The sequence below is a fragment of the Macadamia integrifolia genome, chromosome 4 (assembly GCF_013358625.1).
Source record: "Macadamia integrifolia cultivar HAES 741 chromosome 4, SCU_Mint_v3, whole genome shotgun sequence".
NCBI lineage: Eukaryota > Viridiplantae > Streptophyta > Magnoliopsida > Proteales > Proteaceae > Macadamia > Macadamia integrifolia.
In genome coordinates, this window is record NC_056560.1 from 17,194,019 (window position 1) to 17,212,469 (window position 18,451).

General features: G+C 37.0%; 2 protein-coding genes across 2 annotated transcripts; both read left to right on the plus strand.

Moving 5' to 3' along the window:
• Positions 1-448: 448 nt before the first annotated feature.
• On the plus strand, positions 449-6,155 carry LOC122077176 (40S ribosomal protein S3-3). Its single transcript, XM_042643025.1, has 6 exons — positions 449-612; positions 705-852; positions 954-1,125; positions 5,177-5,231; positions 5,314-5,445; positions 5,731-6,155. The coding sequence occupies exons 1-6, from the start codon at positions 583-585 to the stop codon at positions 5,896-5,898; spliced, it is 705 nt and encodes a 234-aa protein (XP_042498959.1). The 5' UTR covers positions 449-582; the 3' UTR covers positions 5,899-6,155.
• A 7,771-nt stretch (positions 6,156-13,926) lies between these two features.
• On the plus strand, positions 13,927-16,960 carry LOC122077321 (thermospermine synthase ACAULIS5). The gene is made up of 10 exons (XM_042643235.1): positions 13,927-14,321; positions 14,566-14,632; positions 14,718-14,812; positions 14,894-14,996; positions 15,426-15,514; positions 15,672-15,828; positions 15,924-15,999; positions 16,245-16,303; positions 16,379-16,515; positions 16,628-16,960. The coding sequence occupies exons 1-10, from the start codon at positions 14,176-14,178 to the stop codon at positions 16,704-16,706; spliced, it is 1,008 nt and encodes a 335-aa protein (XP_042499169.1). The 5' UTR covers positions 13,927-14,175; the 3' UTR covers positions 16,707-16,960.
• The last annotated feature ends 1,491 nt before the right edge of the window (positions 16,961-18,451 follow it).

The window sequence follows — 18,451 nt, forward strand, 5'->3', positions numbered from 1 at the left end:
GTCAGGATTGGTCATGGATGATTCTAATTTGAATTGATTGATTTCAATCCAAGTTAGCTGATTCAGTTAATTTAATTTGGATGTTTGAAACAATCCTTTTGAAAGGTCTGAATGTGAAGTTCCTAAAATAAAAATAAATAAAAAAAGGGACAAGGTTGGGGACACAACTAGCTTTCCTTGAAGTTTGGGATTAGTGGCTCAACGAATGGGGAAGGGGTTGGGGAATTTTTCCAAGTGGTAAGAGACATAAAGCGGAGCACAGCGCTAGCGTGTCCAGCGTTTTTACAGTAAAAGGTTTTTTTTTTTTGGTTTTTTTGTTTTTTTACAAATAAAAGGTTCTAAAATCCGAATGCAAGTATAATTGTATATTTCAGTAGGCCTAGGGGCCATTTTGTATATTCCGGTAAATTTCAAGTTAAAATTCCAATTAGGGTTTATAAGAAACCAAACTCATAAAAACAGTTTCCTCTCGGACGGCTAGTAAAATTAGGGTTTGGAGAGCTCCGTGAACAGAAGCAAATAAGAAACTCTTCGCCCATTGTTGCTTCATTTGGGCACAAGATCCGAACGATTCTGTGAAGAATGGCGACTCAGATGAGCAAAAAGCGTAAGGTCAGAATTATTCTTTGAATCTCTGCTGTTTATTTTTGCTGAACTTAGGTTTAAGGTTTCTTTGATGAATTGGTTTCCGACATTGGTAATAGTTCGTCGCTGATGGAGTTTTCTTCGCGGAGCTCAACGAGGTTCTTACTAGAGAGCTTGCCGAGGATGGCTACTCTGGTGTTGAGGTCAGAGTTACTCCTATGCGCACAGAAATCATCATCAGGGCTACTCGTACCCAGAACGTTCTCGGTAAATGCCTGATTGTTTATTGATACTCCCATCTCTTAGATCCAGTGACTGTGATTTGGTCTTCTGATGAATAATATAGGGTTTTAACTAATGTTAATTAGGAGAAAAGGGCAGAAGAATCAGGGAACTCACTTCAGTTGTTCAGAAACGATTTAAGTTCCCGGAGAACAGTGTGGAACTTTATGCTGAAAAAGTTAACAACAGAGGGCTCTGTGCCATTGCTCAAGCCGAGTCTCTCCGCTACAAGCTTCTGGGGGGTCTCGCTGTTAGAAGGTACATTGGTAATCTTAGTCGTTCTCTTAAGCTGCAGTAGATTTACATTAATTTTCATTATATATATATATATATATATATAAACTGATGCAAATTGTGATCAGGTCCTGTAAATTCATCGATGTTGGCCTTTTGCCTCGTATGTTTGTTTGATGGTTTTCATTGCTTCTTCTTCCTTTTGGGTTGCGGGGGTGTTGGGGGAGATGGATTTATTGCTGTGCATTCTTTTCTTTTCACGATAGCATAGTCTCATCTCGGTAATCTATGGAAGTATGAAACTATTGGTGGGATGCCTTCACAGCTTTGATTTATTATTGTCATCTTCACAGCGATCAGGTTTTCTCGTGTCTGAGGGTGACTGTATTTAGTCCTCCCATTCATGGTATGAATTCAAGGAACAAAGCATATTGTTCTATTGATGTAATCATGGAAAGGATATCTTATATAGACATAGGTCGGAGATGGTTATCCTTGAGGAGAAAGACAGTCTCTCATTGTTACATGCACCTTATGTTTCCAGGGTTGAAACAGGCAGTCGCAAAGCAATTTTGTAGGCAAATTTTGTATTTACAAGGTTCCTTAGGAAGAAATAGAAGGGGCCTAAACTGTGTTGCAATAGACATTGTGCATGCTTCCAGCATTCTTATGACATTGTAGATGTATTACACCTTCCTGGAGCATTAATGTTAGGCTTAGAAGTTTTAGAACAGATATCCAGTATCAGTTGTCAAATCTATCTGACCTGATGATGTTTACAAGGAATCAAAAGTCTTGTGAATTGTTTTTTTCATGAGACTTGCACCTTGAAAACTTGCTGTGTTTTTTTCCCTTCTTTTTTTCATTTTACATTTTGGTTTTTTATGTATTGTCATCTACAAAGCAGATTGGTCATTTACTGTTCCAATTCTGTGTCGGAAGATGACGAAACCAACATCCTCCATTCCATCATCTTCATGAAATGACCTTGGTTTTCATGTTGACACTAAGGGAGGGTACATGCTAAACAATGGTGAATATACTTTCTTTACGTCCTCTTAATTATTCGTGGATCATCTTTAAAGCAAATGGGTTGATTTGGCTACCAAATTTTGGTCAGAAGATTACTATATTAAACACACTTTCCTTGTACATTGTATCGATTAAATGAAGTGATGCTCGTTACTTTTTCATATAAGCTCAGGATAGCTACATATCTCAATTACTCTCTAATTACATCTCCTTGAGCTGAGTTTAGCCTACTATGTAACTTCTTCTCATAGTTTCCAGGTACATAGTTTAATTTACTGTGTATTGAATTCTTCTATGCAGTACATGATTTGTTTTTTAATTTCAGTCTGCAATATATAAGTCCTCCAGAGTATGGGTAGCAGGCTAACAACCTGATGTGTTATACCCATAGTTGTCAAGGCGTCGCTAGGCGTCGCCTTGGCGTCCAGGCGGTTTGCCTGGGGCCTAGGCAACAGCCGCCTTGTTGCACTGCATATCGCTTTGTGTTTCGGCACTTATTTATGCCAAATATCATTCAAGTAAATTTGTTATTTTATTTACTTAAGATATTATTCATAAATAAGCAAATACCCCCTATTTGAATCCAATAAAAATAGTTTAAAAATCAAATTCCAAAAGGAAAAAAAGTCAACCCCCCAGTCCAAGAACAAAAACTGGATTTTGGTTATAGGGACGATTTTCAACTTTTAAATGCTAGGGTTTTTCTCAATTATGAAAATTTTATAAATTCTATCATGTTAAAACATTGCTAAAAACCAAAAGTCCGGTAAAAAAATATTTTGTTTTGATATTCATAAAATTATTTTCATTCGGACAATTTTAACAGTATTCGCGCACTTAAAAATAAGTTTGACTGAAGCATAACTTTGTCATTGCAACTCAGATTTAAGTAATCTTAGACTTGTTAGAAAGCTGGTTTTATATTATAACTAATACAAAAAGTCTCATGTAAAAATAAAATCATTTGACCAGTCAAACTTATTATAAAATAAGAGCATTTCTCTAAATATTGATTTTTTATAACTTAATATGACTTAATGTTAATTTTTTATGATTTGATGTGGCTAAATGTTGATTTTTAATAACTTGATGTGGCTTAATCTTGATTTTTTATGATACAAGGTATATATAACTTACTAAATAATGTTATAAAATAGGAAAAATAAAAAATAACATTTGTTCGCCTAGTTCGCCTTAAGGCGGGCGCCTTCTCGCCTAAGCGCTTAGACAACCCTCCACCGCCTTGGTTCGCCTTGGCGCCGTGACAACTATGGTTATACCTAGTATATTAATTCACCATGGAATCAGTACAGCTTAATCAATGTGTAGTTAGTACTAACTGAGAATGGTCAATCATGCGGCTGGTTTTTTTTTTTTTTAATTTCAGTCTGCAATATATAAGTCCTCCACATAGTATGGCTAGCAGGCTAACAACTCGATGTGCTATACTTGTAAATTAATTCACCGTGGAATTAGTACAGCTTAATCAATGTGTAGTTAGTACTAACTGTGAATGGTCAATCATGCAGCCCTTGTTTTTAAATTTCAGTCTGCAATATATAAGTCCTCCACAGAGTATGGCTTGCAGGCTAACAACTCGATGTGCTATACTTCGTAAATTAATTCACCGTGGAAATAGTACAGCTTAATCAATGTGTAGTTAGTACTAACTGTGAATGGTCAATCATACAGCTTTGTCTTGTTCTTAAACTGCAGCCCTTGTTCATTCGTGAAAGTTCTTAAATTTTGGCTTATAGAATTCTGAATCACTATTCTAAGATGGTTTGAATGTTGAAGACATGATGGGTCATTCATGTTATGAATTCAATGTGATGGTTTGAATGTTGAAGACATGATGGGGTATTGATGTTATGAATTCAATGTAATTGTTTTAGTGTTTATATATGTATATATGCTTATCATTAATCAGTGGCAACCAGATGTTTGGCTTGGAGGGATTGAAAGATGAAGGGGCAGGTTGATAATGACTTGGGAAGTAGTGAGAGAAAAGATATGAATGGGTTTGCTATGGTATAAGCTGAGTTGAATGGCAAAGCAGGATTCATGTAGCTCATTTCATTTAGTTGGAAAAACCTTCAGTTGAGTTACCCTGCAGTCTGCTCCTTCCAATTGGCATTGATTATTTTTACCCCTACCCATTTATGGGTGATGGGGTCCTCTCATCTATGCCCATATGAAAGACTTTCTGGAATTTGTCAGGCTCACTGCCCTTCTATTGATTGCTTTGAGTTTGGAATATCTTCCTACATTCCTGTCAATTTCTTACTATGTTTAGTAAAGTATAATATTTCACCTCTCTTTTTTTCAAGAATTCATTAGATTTCATTTTTTTCATGCTTCTGCAAGTAAACCTTGCCATTGCCCGAGGCCTAGTTCTATAGAATATCCTTAGATATTCAAGAGCTTTCTATGACTTGATTCAGATCAGAATGAAAGTAATTTAATGTGGAGGTTAATAAACAACAAGTCTCTTCATCAGAAGATATATGTTATGGGCTCCTATTGGCAATTGGGTTGGCTTTTCATAGGATTTTCTGGGGAAAAAAGTGTGTATGTCCCTCTTTCCATCCTCCCCACCCCTAAAAAAGTTATTGCCTTTTCATATTACGTAGTGTTTAAGCTACATTTTGCATTCTTTGAAAGTTCAAAATTGGTTGTATTATGGTATGTTGAACATTGTGAAGTTACTCATTCTTTTGAAGTTCAAATCCGATTGAATTATGGTCTTCTACCTTTGTTCCAATTTCCTCGCAAAGTCCGAGTCTGGAAGGTAGGTGTGTGAATATAGAGTGACTTGTAGTTAATGAATGTGCAGCAGCATTGCAAGTAAGACTTCGTTTTTGTCAGGGACTTGTTGCTTAAATTGCTATTTTGGTGCGTGTCCATATTTTCTCGGATAGTTTCCCCTTCCAACCTCCTTTCTTTTCTTAATTTTTGCTTCTGGCTGACTTTATTAGATTATCCTACAAGATGGTAGTTTCTGTTTTATGTTACTAATTTTAATGGTCTCTTTCTGTTACAGGGCCTGTTATGGTGTCCTGAGATTTATAATGGAAAGTGGAGCAAAGGGCTGTGAGGTTTGTTTTGAAAAAAAATTTTGATTTGATTTGAAATGGATATTCTCCATTTGGTTTGGAGCTTATTTGAAAATGGTCACAGGTGATTGTTAGTGGGAAACTTAGGGCTCAGCGTGCAAAGTCCATGAAATTTAAGGATGGATACATGATTTCCTCCGGTCAGCCTGTTAATGAATATATTGATTCAGCCGTGAGGCATGTTCTTCTCAGACAGGTTGGTTTTATAACTTTGGTCCCACATTGGTGTTTTTTTATGGAAACATTTAGAATCGCCCCATGGCAACCCCCTCCCCCCCCCCCCAAAAAAAAAAAAAAATCCTCCCTCTTTTAATTGCTGTAATTTTATTCCATAGGGACTACTAATTTCTGCCCTCCCCCTTCTCTAGAGTCAGGAAGAAAGAAAAGCTGCATTCATTGTGCTAACCTTTGTGTGATTTGTTTTTCATTCTTTGAGTAAGTTTTTTAACTGATCTCCTGTTGTTTCCTTGGTATGCACTAGGGTGTTTTGGGTATCAAGGTGAAGATCATGCTGGACTGGGATCCCAAGGGTAAGCAGGGACCCACAACACCATTGCCTGATCTGGTCACCATCCACCCACCAAAGGAAGAAGAGGAATACATGAGGCCAGCGATGGTTGCACCTGAGATGGAAATTGCTGTGGCTTAAAATTCATCATAGATGTTATTCCAAACAACCCTTGTGGTATAATTTCTTTAGTCGAGTTCAGAGAGGATTTTTCTGATCTTTTGCTGTGATCATAGCGGAAGACAAACCATTTGTCTGTTTTCTTTTTTCTCGCTTGTCACATTGAATTTTTTTTCCCTTCTGTCTTATTTAATATGGCTATGTATTTTTGATTGCGGTTTGGACTGCCTTGCGAGATTTATAGATAATTTGGTAAGTAGGCAAGTTATGGTTCGAAACCATTGTTTCTGTTTTGGTTGCTCTGTAGTCCTTCACCCAAGGTGGAAGACATGAAATGACAAAACCATTGCCCCAAAAATATAGTTCTGTTTTGTGGTCAAGTGCTTGGCAGGTAGGTGGTACTAATATGCCCATTGCCCCAAGATTTTAAAACCTGGGATCAGACAGGATCTAACCTCATGTAGAAATTTTTTATTTTTGGAGGTTTTCTTTTTAAAAAAAAGGGGAAGAGACTGTTATCTCCTGGAGTAGATATACGTCAGTGGGTGTTGTCGTGTTGTCAATGGGAGAACATGTATGAGCATCTTCAGAATGAGGCAAGTTGTCTTTTAATTCTTAAAAATATTTTTTATCTAGCTAAATATATGTTTGAAGTTAAAAAAAAAAAAAAAAAAAAAAAATCTTTCATTATTGTTGGTTCCAATATGGATTGTGGAGATGGGCATTACTAGAATTGTAGTTTGTTGATCCTTTATTATGATGAATATTCTAGGTTTTTGGCTAGTGATGAATATTCTAGGTTTTTGACCAGGAATTGGGACGTGATTGGATAGATTCTGCCTTGGTCAATTGCAAGCCAAGATCGGCTAATTTTGATCTCATTTGTAAAACTATGCATCCAACTTGTTAGTCAAATTTTAACTTAAAAATGAGATTATGTAGTGATACATCAATTTGTTGCGAGATGACACAAATTTGTTTTTTGTTAAAAGGTGACACAATTCTCTATCATGTTATTTTCACGACTGATTGGTCATTTTCTACAAAAGGGGGAAATTTTTCATTTTTTAGATTTTTTTTTTGGTAATCACCCAAACCACACGCCAACGCTAAAAGATTAATCAACTTTTGATGCCGTGGAATGGCGGATATACTCAAAACAGTCACTCACCCGATGTGGAATTAAACCCGCAGACCCCTGCACACAGTGATTGCATTTATTTGGTAATCACTCAAAACCTCACGCCAACACCAAGAGGTTAACCATTTTCTAGATCCATATTTATTCTATAAAAAAATCAACTGAATTGATTATTTGATTATTTTCACCATATTGAGAGTAAAATCAAATGTTAATTCCAAATCCAATCTAGAAAAAAAAAAAAAAAAGTTTTTCTTAAGCCACGATTAAGGAATCATTGCACTTGGATACGTATGATGGAATAATTAAAGACGTTTTCAACCTCCAAAGAAAGTAATAATGATTTTGTAGCTGAATCTTTCACCCGGTGTAAGAGAAAACTTTTGTCGGAAACAAAAACAAAGCTATTCACTATTGGGTGGAATTTTTTCTATTCCAATTAGGGTTTAAAAACCTAGAATCGAGTTCCCGATTGGTCTTGTCTTAGGAAACCCTAGAATCAGCCTATAGATGTTAGGGACTACCCATTCAATTGGGATTAGTTCGATACGAATTGAGCATCATTGAGCCCGAATCAGCTTAATGATATACCTCCATTGTACAACAAAGACTTTGAGATGGAGATCCCAACTTGGCCACTCTCTAGTCTTCCCCACCCCTCTCAAAACAAAAGAAAGGGGGAAACCCCTCAGCTAATGCTATATTGGTTAGATGCAGCTAAGAAGCATGAATTGCATATAAAAAAATTTTTAGAAACAGTGGTGGTGTATGAGAATGCATCAATTGAATCTAAGTTTAATTAACAAAGCTAACACTGAAATGCTTTGTGAATGATTAATAAAATAAAGTCTTTATATCATTATAAATATGTGGGCTAATGGAAAGGAGACATTGGCAAGTATATCACGCTCTCATCATCCCTCAATCCACCAACAACCACTAACACTACTAGCTTTTGGTCCCAATGACCCTCCTCCGGCGGCGTGTCACTCCACAGCCCGACACCTCTTAGACACATTTTAATTTAGCAAAGTCATACAGAGAGATATGATCATGAAAGAGAAAACCCACACCCATCAACAACCCACACTAACTTGAGAGGAAAAGGAAAATTAAAGAAAAGAAAGCAACTGAGAGGCTCTCACTGGAAAGGAAGTTCATCACTTCATCTTTATCAGAACCTTTTAATCTTACAGGCACCGCACGCACAGCACCATTTGAGTGGAAGGTGAAGACGGCTATTGATCCATCACTTTGAGCCAAAGAAAGCTCCATCTCAGTGCAAGATTCATGCCTTGTTCAATCCATCTCAAAGGAGGTACTTACCAGTTTATCCACCAGGACAAGACCCTACAAAGGATCAACTCATGTCTAGGATCAAGAGGAAAGAGAATGCTGGTATGCAAATCTCTCTCTCTCTCTCTCTCTCTCTCTCTCCCCTCCACTCAGTTATTTTTTTTTTTATAGGAAATCCTATTTCTCTTTCCTTTTAGAGGGTGGACTTCCATGCAATGGTACAATTGTTCCATTGTGACCTAGTGGTCATAGATTCAAGTTGGGAAACAACCTCTCCATATTTAATTAGAGTATATGACATGGGCCAATCAAATCAACAACCAAGCACTAAAATTGTCTCGATGCCTATGTCTAAACAATTGGGGGTTTGGTAGAAAGCCTACCGTCGTTTGGTGGTGAGACTAGATGCCATTGGGAAGGGGCAACAATCACTGACGGGGAAGATGGTAGCTCTTGAAGAGGGGCACCAACAACTTGCTAGCACAATGAATGTGCTGAAAGAAGAAAGAAGTGGTGTGGTGGCTACCCTACAAATTGATGAGTTGACGAATCAGGTCAACTTGCTAGCGAGAGCAGTTGGCTTTGGAGGAGCGAGGGTGATAGAACCACCCTGTCCTCGAGAAACAACCTCTCCAAGAAGCGGGAGATTAGTTGGAGTACATTATGACCCTCTCCAAACCTCACAGTGGTGGAAGCCATATATGTACACAAGTACATGGGTGAACACATTAAATCCAACAAGGAATTGATCTTTGATCTTGCTACGACAAGCCTATGACTTTGATGTTGTTGACAGAGCATCTTCATTATTCATGATAGACCTAGATTAGTTATATTTCAATTAGCCAGAGCGCTTTCAGATTTGGGGACTTTTATTTTTGGGTATAGTTTCTCTTCACTATAGTTTTTTTCTTTTTGATTCGAAGAAAACCAAGAACATTACATATTAATCAAACTGCTAATAGATAAGTTCTCATATGAGATCCTAGTTCTACGATCCATAGTCTTATATGCAAACCTCTTAACAAGTTGGACAAGGTCATCATTTTTTACACAAAAGGTAGGTTTAGAGAGATAACTGTCTAGTTCAATTCTACTCGATAATGTGATCCATGGCCACTTCAAAAAACAGTTGGCTTTATTAGATGTTCAAGTTCTTCCAGATCAGTCCAAATTATGTCCACGTCTCTTCCTTGCTTTATAGATTCTCCTACGCCATGTAGTACTCCCTGGGCTGCTCTCTCAAAAGCCTTTCCTGTCATTGCAAAATTTGCAATTAAAAATAAGCAAATATTTTGAGTACAAAGGGCAGTTGCCCATCCTGAAATGTTAAGAGTCTAGTTTGACATTGCAATTACAACCAGAACATGTTCATTTAAAAATTCCTTCACTATAGTTGAAGAGATGATTGGATTCTATGATAAGATTCAGCGAAGAGTGCATGTCATCATTAGCTCCTGTCCTTATTGTCGAATGTCCGAAATATACTTTTCTATTCTAGTTAGGATTGTCAGATTTTATGGATGAAAGGATTCTCTCTTCACCATAGATTAAGAAATATTTACTGAATCCTTTTTTTATATGAATTCTTTTTTTAACTACTCATCTAAAATCATTATTATTTTTCTTTACTGAACAATCGGTAAAAGTATCCCTCTCCTTATAATGATGCCTATTTCACTATCGTAATGATTTCTAATGAAAGAATTCTCTACCACCATCGGCAAATGGAAACTCGATTCTTTTCAATAGTAGTGGCTTTTGTTATTTTAGAAGGATAAGATTGGGGGTTGGAAAGATCATTTCCTTCTTCTTTCCTTCTTCAATTGTCAATTCTCCTCTCCAGAAAAAAAAAATCATGGTTATCCGTTCAAATCCCTGAACTTAAAAGAGTCGTCCTTGACTTTATTCTTGAACGAGTCGTCCTTGACTTTGGTGGAAAATGAAAGGAAAAAGATGGGAAAAAGTTTTGACTCTCACAAAGAGAAAGAGGTTCTTCCACTCTCTCTAATTCGATTATTAAAGTTATTGACGTAGGGAGACAGAAACAAACCAGCAAAGAAAGTGGGAAATCTTTTCTAAATTCCCACAGCTTTGCCAGAAAATGATTATAAGCCGCCCTTGCAATAGATTGTGACCAAAACAGCCCATAGAAAATAAATTTTAAAGAAATTTGAACCAATGAAATGTTCAGTAAATGCCCTGTGGGACCTCTGGTTAAGGCACTCTTGGAGTCTCAAATCAATTGGTTATCTATGAGACACGCCTATGGGACAGGAATCAATGCTGCGTCCACCACCAAGAATCAGAATTGAGGTTTGCTCAGGGTCTAAATTAGAGGCTTCCTTCAACACAAGGCCTCCTATTCATTTAGAGAGCGAGAGAGAGAGACTATGCCACTACAACAATCAAAACTCCACTTCCAAATCACTTCCATCAACTCAACACCCAACTAAATTAGCCTTTAGTGGTTCAACACTATCAACTTTCAAGTAAAAGTAATGGAACTTCATTTTCTTTTTCTTTTTCCCTTGCCCTTCTTCAATATAGACATTTTGATCAAGGTCTTAAAATTTAGAATTCCATTAGAATCAACCAGAATCAAGTTGAAACCCTAGAAAAATCAAGTTTTAAAGACTCGAATCAGATCAGAATTGGACTGGATCGCTCCAAATTGGCCTCAGAATTGATATATTTAAGATATCTAGTGGGTTTTTTTTTTTCCATAAAGAATGATTCCAAGCTGGATTAGGGGTAGGAAATTTATCGATTCAATCTGATTTTTAAAACCCTAAGAAACATGAAATATAAAAAGCAAAGATTTTCTCACACACAAATATATATTCTTTATAATGTATCAAGATTCTTTGAATTTCACCATCAATTGTACTAGGGAGAGGTTCCTCTTCGATTGATGTCCGAGTACTAATTCAAGCGAATAGAGGATCCCCATTACAAATTGTAAAATAGGAGGAGGTTTTGGAGGAGAGAGAGAGGGTCTATCATTTATGTGTCATGGCATGTGGATTCCATCGCCCACGTGCGTCGTGTAAAAACTTTCCTCTTTGTATTATTATAAAAAAAAAGAGAGGGATTGACATACCACTCCCCCATATTGGCATCATATATACACATGTCTAAAGGGCATGGACCAAGGTATCGGTACAATCGATACGTATCTATATTGCTGGTACTCAATACCATATAAATTGGGTGGACCAGCGGCAAAGTGATAAAGTGATACATTTTTTGAATTTAAGCCTTATATGGACCCATAACATATTAGTGGTGACCAACACAACCACCAATATCGATACTTTTCAAGTCTTTAACCTTTTTACAAAGGGAGAGAAGTTTCAATAGATGTCTATTCATATATAGAGCGGCTCACGTCATTAAACAAAAGAAAAAAAGAGAGAAAAAGATATCATATGATTTTATTAGTTCACATATCATTGGCAATCCGTTAGCCCATGAGGGACATGTACATCACAAGGTTTTTTTATTCCATAGAATCAACGGGGACTGGTACCAATGCATAAAAAAGAAAAAAAAAATTAGAGTTGATAAAACGAATGTAATCAACTTCAGACGGACATGGTTTTCTGTTGGGTTGTGCATTTCACTATTTCAGGTGGTCTGGATTTGTTCCTTGACCATCATAAGCTAAAGGTGGGGGGAAAGTGAGGAAACCCTTTCAGTCTTTCCTGGTTGGTTTGTGTGGCTTTCAAAGTTCATTTGTTCTTCAGCAATAATATTATAATTAATGGTGAGGGCATTTAATGGAGTTAATACACGTAATTACAAGTTATCCATAGTCTTTGTTGTGTCATCTAAGGAAACAAACTAAACTTCATTATAGGGTCAATTTCATTCCAAATTCCTTTGACATTCAATTTGGACCACATATTTTTTAATTATCTAAAGACTATTCTTTTTCCTTAATTATTGGGAGTGGTTTTTCTAGTTGGACAACTTGGAGTCTTGGACCACGCCCAAGAAGAATATATAGGTGCTACACATATTACTGTTGTATGGTGAGCTTAATCAAAGGTTTTTAGTTCACGGTATTAACATCGGTATTGTTTATCATCGATATCGATATTAATCGATTGTTATAATCTGCATTGGGCTAATTTTAATAAAAAAAGAAAAAAAAAGAAAGAAACGTTCACATGCTTAGGTGAAATGTGAATATTTTCAAATTGCTTTTCTAATGTAAAATCACGAAAACCAAGCAATTGTATCAATTGACATATCGTATCAATGCCATCATTGTATGCCTAAATCCATGAGTTTGATGGAGGTGAAATTCGATGATTTGTAGACTCCAAGAATTTTTTGCTCATATAACTTCACATTGTAGAATAAAACACAAAAAATGTTTAACACACGTGAGGTTTCAAGAATTGAAATCAGATCAAATCGGATGACTGAATGACTGATCCACATCCCAAAATTTGGATTAGTGATAGAATAAGGCCGATTTTGGCAGATTCTTGATTGATTCTGATTGATTTAGATATAGGTTCAATTAGAATCAACCCAACTCAATTCAGACCTTGATTCCATGTTTAATAACTGCACATCTTCTCGTGGATCTTCTAATTATTTTCTTTTCTCTTTTAATGATATAAATCATAGTTAAAATCAGGATCGGGCTGGGCCTAGGCCTCAACCCAAGCCCAGCCTAACCCTAACTTAGAGTTAGTGTTTTTCAACCCTAAGTTGCAAGCCCTATTGGAGTTCAAAGCGGGCCAAGGTAGATTCAAGGCCAAACTTACACCCGTACAATCATTGGTGCAATGTAGAAGATTCCTCACACTATCAGTATCAGAATATTATCCCCCATATGTAAATTAAGAAAAAAAAAAAAAAAAAAAAGGAGATTTTTCTATCCTAAAGTGTGGCAATATGAGATCTTGAGAAAGGGTCAACTAGGTAGAATTTCTGTCTCTCATAAAAGGTGGGGATTGGTCATTTTATCCCCAGCCTGGGTGCACGCGCGACATTCTTACACAGTTTTTTTCTCATTAAAATTTTTTTGACTTCCCCTAGGAAAGGTACACGTATCACTAAGATGATGCGTTGACATAATTCTTTCAGTACCAGGGTTATGTATGGAATTTTGACTTTGTTATGCGGTCATAGGCACATTACAAAGAAAAAAAAAATGTGGTCATTGGCACGCAAAGACACGAGGATATGATTATATGGGTAAAAAGAGAGAGAAAGAGAGAGAGAGATAGGGTGGGGTTTGGAGTGGACACTCCACAAATCCACTTAGTGGAATCCTCCCATGCTAGTCCCTGTTCCCCTCACACACGGTGGTGGCCCCCACCTATACCCTAAACCTCCTCACAACTGTCCCCCTTATGAATTTAAACACTTGCCACCTCTACATTATTGTAATGACAAGGTGTGTCCTTGAGGCAAATTCTCAACCCATACTTTACCAATCCAATTGGTCCACGTGGAATGTAAGGGCCCATTACACGTGTTGGTTCTCTACCACGCGTGTGACTGTGTGGGTCCTACCAGTATTTCACGCTTACCCACCTAAAAGCTTTTTCCTATAATTTTTTCTCCTCTCCAGTCTCATGCAAAGGAAATCCCACTTCCTCTTCCACAACTACGCGTGCTCTCGTTTCTTCGTATTCGGATTCATCTTCTCGTCTTTCTTAATTTTATCCCTTCTGTTTTTCAGTTTTTCTTCTCTCTATAAAAGGATATACTTCCCCTCTTTGCCTTCTCCTCATTTACTACTCTTCTTCTTCGCTCGTTCTCTCTCGTCGTGTTCTTCTTTTCTGGTTTTCGTTCTTCTTCGTTTCTTCGCTTCTTTTCATTTTTTTTTTTAAATTATGGGTAGTGAAGCTATTGAGATCTTCTTTCCTTCTGAGGAAATTTCAAATGTTCACGATGATCTTAAACAGAGTGATCACAACAAATGCTGCTGGTTTGAAGAACAAATCGCTGACTACCTCAAATGGTCTTACGCTTTGAACAGGTTCGCCATCTTCTCTTTTCCTCTTTCTTGAGATTGGGAATTGGGTCAAATCCAATGAAAAATTTCAAGGGTCATACTCTTTTCTCCTACTTCAGAATCTGATTTCTAGATATCATGCAAGAAAAAATGGCTTTCTTTTTCGCTTTCTTTCTCTTTCTCTTCAAGATTTAAAAACGATTCTAGAGGAAGAAACGCTCCTTATAATATGATTTTTGTTCTAAATTTGATTTCTCTATCCTTACAGTTCCCTGCATAAAGGAAGCAGCGAATTCCAAGACATTGCTCTTTTGGACACAAAGCACTTTGGGAAGGTTTGGATTATGAAAATTTTGTATTCTAATTTCTACTTATTCTCTCTCTCTCTCTTAATTTTCTTCTCTTCTTGATGAGAGACAGATTTTGGTGATTGATGGAAAGATGCAGAGTGCTGAAATTGATGAGTTCATCTACCATGAATGCTTGATTCATCCACCTCTGCTATGCCATCCCAAGTAAATTAAATTAAATTAAATTTCTTTCTTTCCTCTCTCTATAATTTTCAATTTCTAATTTCTTTGTTTTAATTATTTCAGTCCAAGAACCATCTTCATAATGGGTGGTGGCGAAGGTTCTGCTGCAAGAGAAGCACTAAGGCACAAAAATGTGGAGAGAGTGGTCATGTGTGATATTGATCAGGTACATGCATAAGTAGAAATATATTTTTGTTTGTTGAGGAAAAATGGCGAACACGCAGAATCCATGACAAGATGATGGAGTAATCTAAACCGTTTGATCCGGAAAAGTAGGTCTGGGCCACCAAGAATGCTGGCCCATTGGTCCCACAATTCTGCCGTTAGGTTGGGTTGCTTGAGGATTAGTTTGAATTTGGATTATTATGTCATTAATTAACACTAAACACTACTACCCACCACTTAATCACTTTATAGGAGAATTGGAGAAAGAGAGAAAATGACTGTTCAAGTTAAATGACGACTTTACCCCTTAAAGGTCGTTGCCTTTTTAAGATTTGGCTTCTTCTTCTTCTCCTTTTCTCTCTCTCTCTCTCTCTCTCTCTCTCTCTCTCTCTTATCGATTTAGCTTCCAATCTGTGCTCACTTGTTGCAGGAGGTCGTCGATTTCTGCCGTAAATATTTGACAGTGAACCAGAAAGCATTTCAGGACAAGAAGCTTCATCTTGTAATCAACGATGCCAAGTGAGTTTTAGCTTTTGATTCCCTCTGGATTTGCTGCGTCCAAGCCAAAATGTTTCTATTTTGAAGCTTCATCTCTCTCTCTCTCTCTTATTTGGAAATGTGTATTGAGCTGAGACCCAAATTGATACTAATTGGGAGAGATTAATGTATGATTAAGGGCCGAGTTGGAGGCACGTACCGAGAAATTTGATGTGATAGTTGGGGACTTAGCCGATCCAGTTGAAGGAGGACCTTGCTATCAGCTCTACACTAAATCATTCTATGAAAATGTTCTGAAGCCGAAGCTCAATGACAATGGAATCTTTGTTACTCAAGTGGGTATTATACTTCCATTAGTTAGGTTCTTTTTCTTTCTTCTTCAAATCTCTCTCCTGAAATGGTTTTATTTTCACTTTTTTTACAACTACAGGCAGGACCTGCAGGTGTACTTACCCACAAGGAGGTCTTCTCATCCATTTACAACACCCTGAAACATGTCTTTAAGTGTAGGTCTTCTCATTCTTCAATAAGATTTTATGTCGATTTTTAGACACTGATATTGCTTTCTAGTGACCTTTAAATTGCAATATTTTAATATGTTCGTTACATGTTCAAAACTTGAAAACAGCCTCTCCTTCGAAACAGGGGTACAGACTGCATACGTTTGCACCTCTCCGAACCCTGCAGTAGCAAGGGCCTCGAGCATTTGGTTGCTCTTTTCAACACTGACATTGCTTTGTGTGTTGTGCAGATGTGCTTGCATACACAGCTCATGTGCCATCTTTTGCAGATACATGGGGATGGGTAATGGTAAGTTCAGAGAAAAGATTTATGGTTTATCTCGTGTTCTGTATTTAATACCAATTCTTGTGTAACCCATTCCAGGCCTCCGATCAACCATTCGTTCTTGATGCCAAACAAATTGATTGTAGAATTGAAGAAAGAATTGATGGCGAGCTACTCTACCTAAATGGCACCTTCTTCATCTCCTCTACTACCTTGAATAAGTGTGTTCACCTATCGTAAGTAAAAACCTATTCTCATTGTTGTTCTAACCATTAATGTTGGAGCATGTATTTCAGTATTGGGTTTTAGATTAATGTTGGAGGTGCTTGAATTGATTTTCTGTCACAGGTTGAAGAATGAAACTCACATCTACACGGAAGAAGATGCAAGGTTCATCCATGGCCATGGGAAGGCTTGCCGTGCTTGAGGTCCTTAGTTTCAGAAAGGGGGACGAAGGGGGAGCGGGGGGGGGGGGGAATCCCTGTATAGAAGAGTGGATGGTCTGGGACAGAGGAATCAGAATACGGTCCAAGTAAATACAAAGAAACCAGTTAATTGTTCAAGAAAACTTGGAACTTTCGGAAATACTAGTGGTTCTTTACCAAATCCTAGTTTCATGTGGTTGTTGTAGCCTTGCAGTTCTTAAAATAAAAATGATCAATAAAGGGAAAATTTTTAAAAGTTCTCTACTTGCATTTATGACTTCCTGAGAATCCATCCTTGATTTGTAATGTATAATGGAAGTGGCAGCTTTTACTTGTAGAGCAGGCGCAAGTTTGTGACTTAGGATTCGACTCCTGTCACATGCATTTCCTTTAATCCCCCCTCCTCTCTAATATTTGATCATTGATTCATAGTGTACAACCACAAAAAATCTCACATCATCTGAAAATATGCTATGAAATACACATATATGATCCTTTGATCTAATTTTGTTATTTTAATTTATTCATCATCTTACATGGATATTCACTTTTTAACATTGAGATACCCACTTATCAAAATAGACAATATTATGACATAGTTTTAGACCAATTCTAACCAATTTGGATCGATTGGGACTGACTTGGCTACTGATCTTTGAAACCTTATTGGGGCCCATAACGAAGTATATCTTCATAATCATGCACAGAATCTCAAAATGATAAGATATTTTTCACTATTTGATGGGAATGTTACAATTTGGAGTTACATTGAACTCCTCTAGTAAAATTGAAATAATGATAAAAAAGCACTAGCTTGGAGTCTTCCATTCATCATTCATGGAAATTTTCAACAATGAGTTATGGTGCTTTGTCATGAAACACATTACAATTATAAGTGCCCTAAGCCCATAGAATGGTTTGGAAACAACTACATGTATGGAATGCTGATTAAGCTTCTTTTGGATTTTGGATTAGAAGAGAAAGCTAATTATTTTTTGAGAAATTTACCACGCAACCCTCTGGAGAATGCCACAATTATAATACCATCCCTTCTATTTCACCAAATTATCCTTAGACCCCCTACCATCAGTTACTGTTAAGGAATATACCTTATATGCTGGTGTCAGCAATTATATTTTATTTTAAATACCAAAATGCCCTTATTAAATATAAAGTGCCTAAAATACCCTTGTAATAAGTTACTATTTTTTTTACAAGACTTAATTTACCGTTCTCCCAAATCGTGGGTTTTGGACCACCGGCGATCGTTCAAAGGAGTGACAGCAGCATCGGCGATGGACGGCGACCTCACGGCGACTAGGCAAAACCCCTTTGGGCTGCGAATCGTGTGTTTCTTCTCTCTCCAGTTGATGAGGTTCTAGCTCAACACTTCTTCAGTTCTAGTTATACCAAAGAACCACTTCCTCATTGCTCTTAGCTGTTAGTTTAGTGACTGTTAATGACAGTAGGATCTCGAAGCACCATCATATTGATCTCTTCCAGTGGAAGATCTGGAATCACCATTACAGGTACATAATTTTCCTTTCGGGTATTTCTTTTGATGAAAATTACTTTCACAAGTGTGTAAGAGTGCCTCACAATTGTGTGTGTGTGTAAGAGTGCCCTTATCATCTTCTTGCTACCACAGGATTAAATTGCTTTAGGGTTTACCATTTAAGGGGAATTCTTAATTAATCTTCAAGATGGCTAATATAGAGATACTTAAAGAGTCAATTTATGTTAAGGA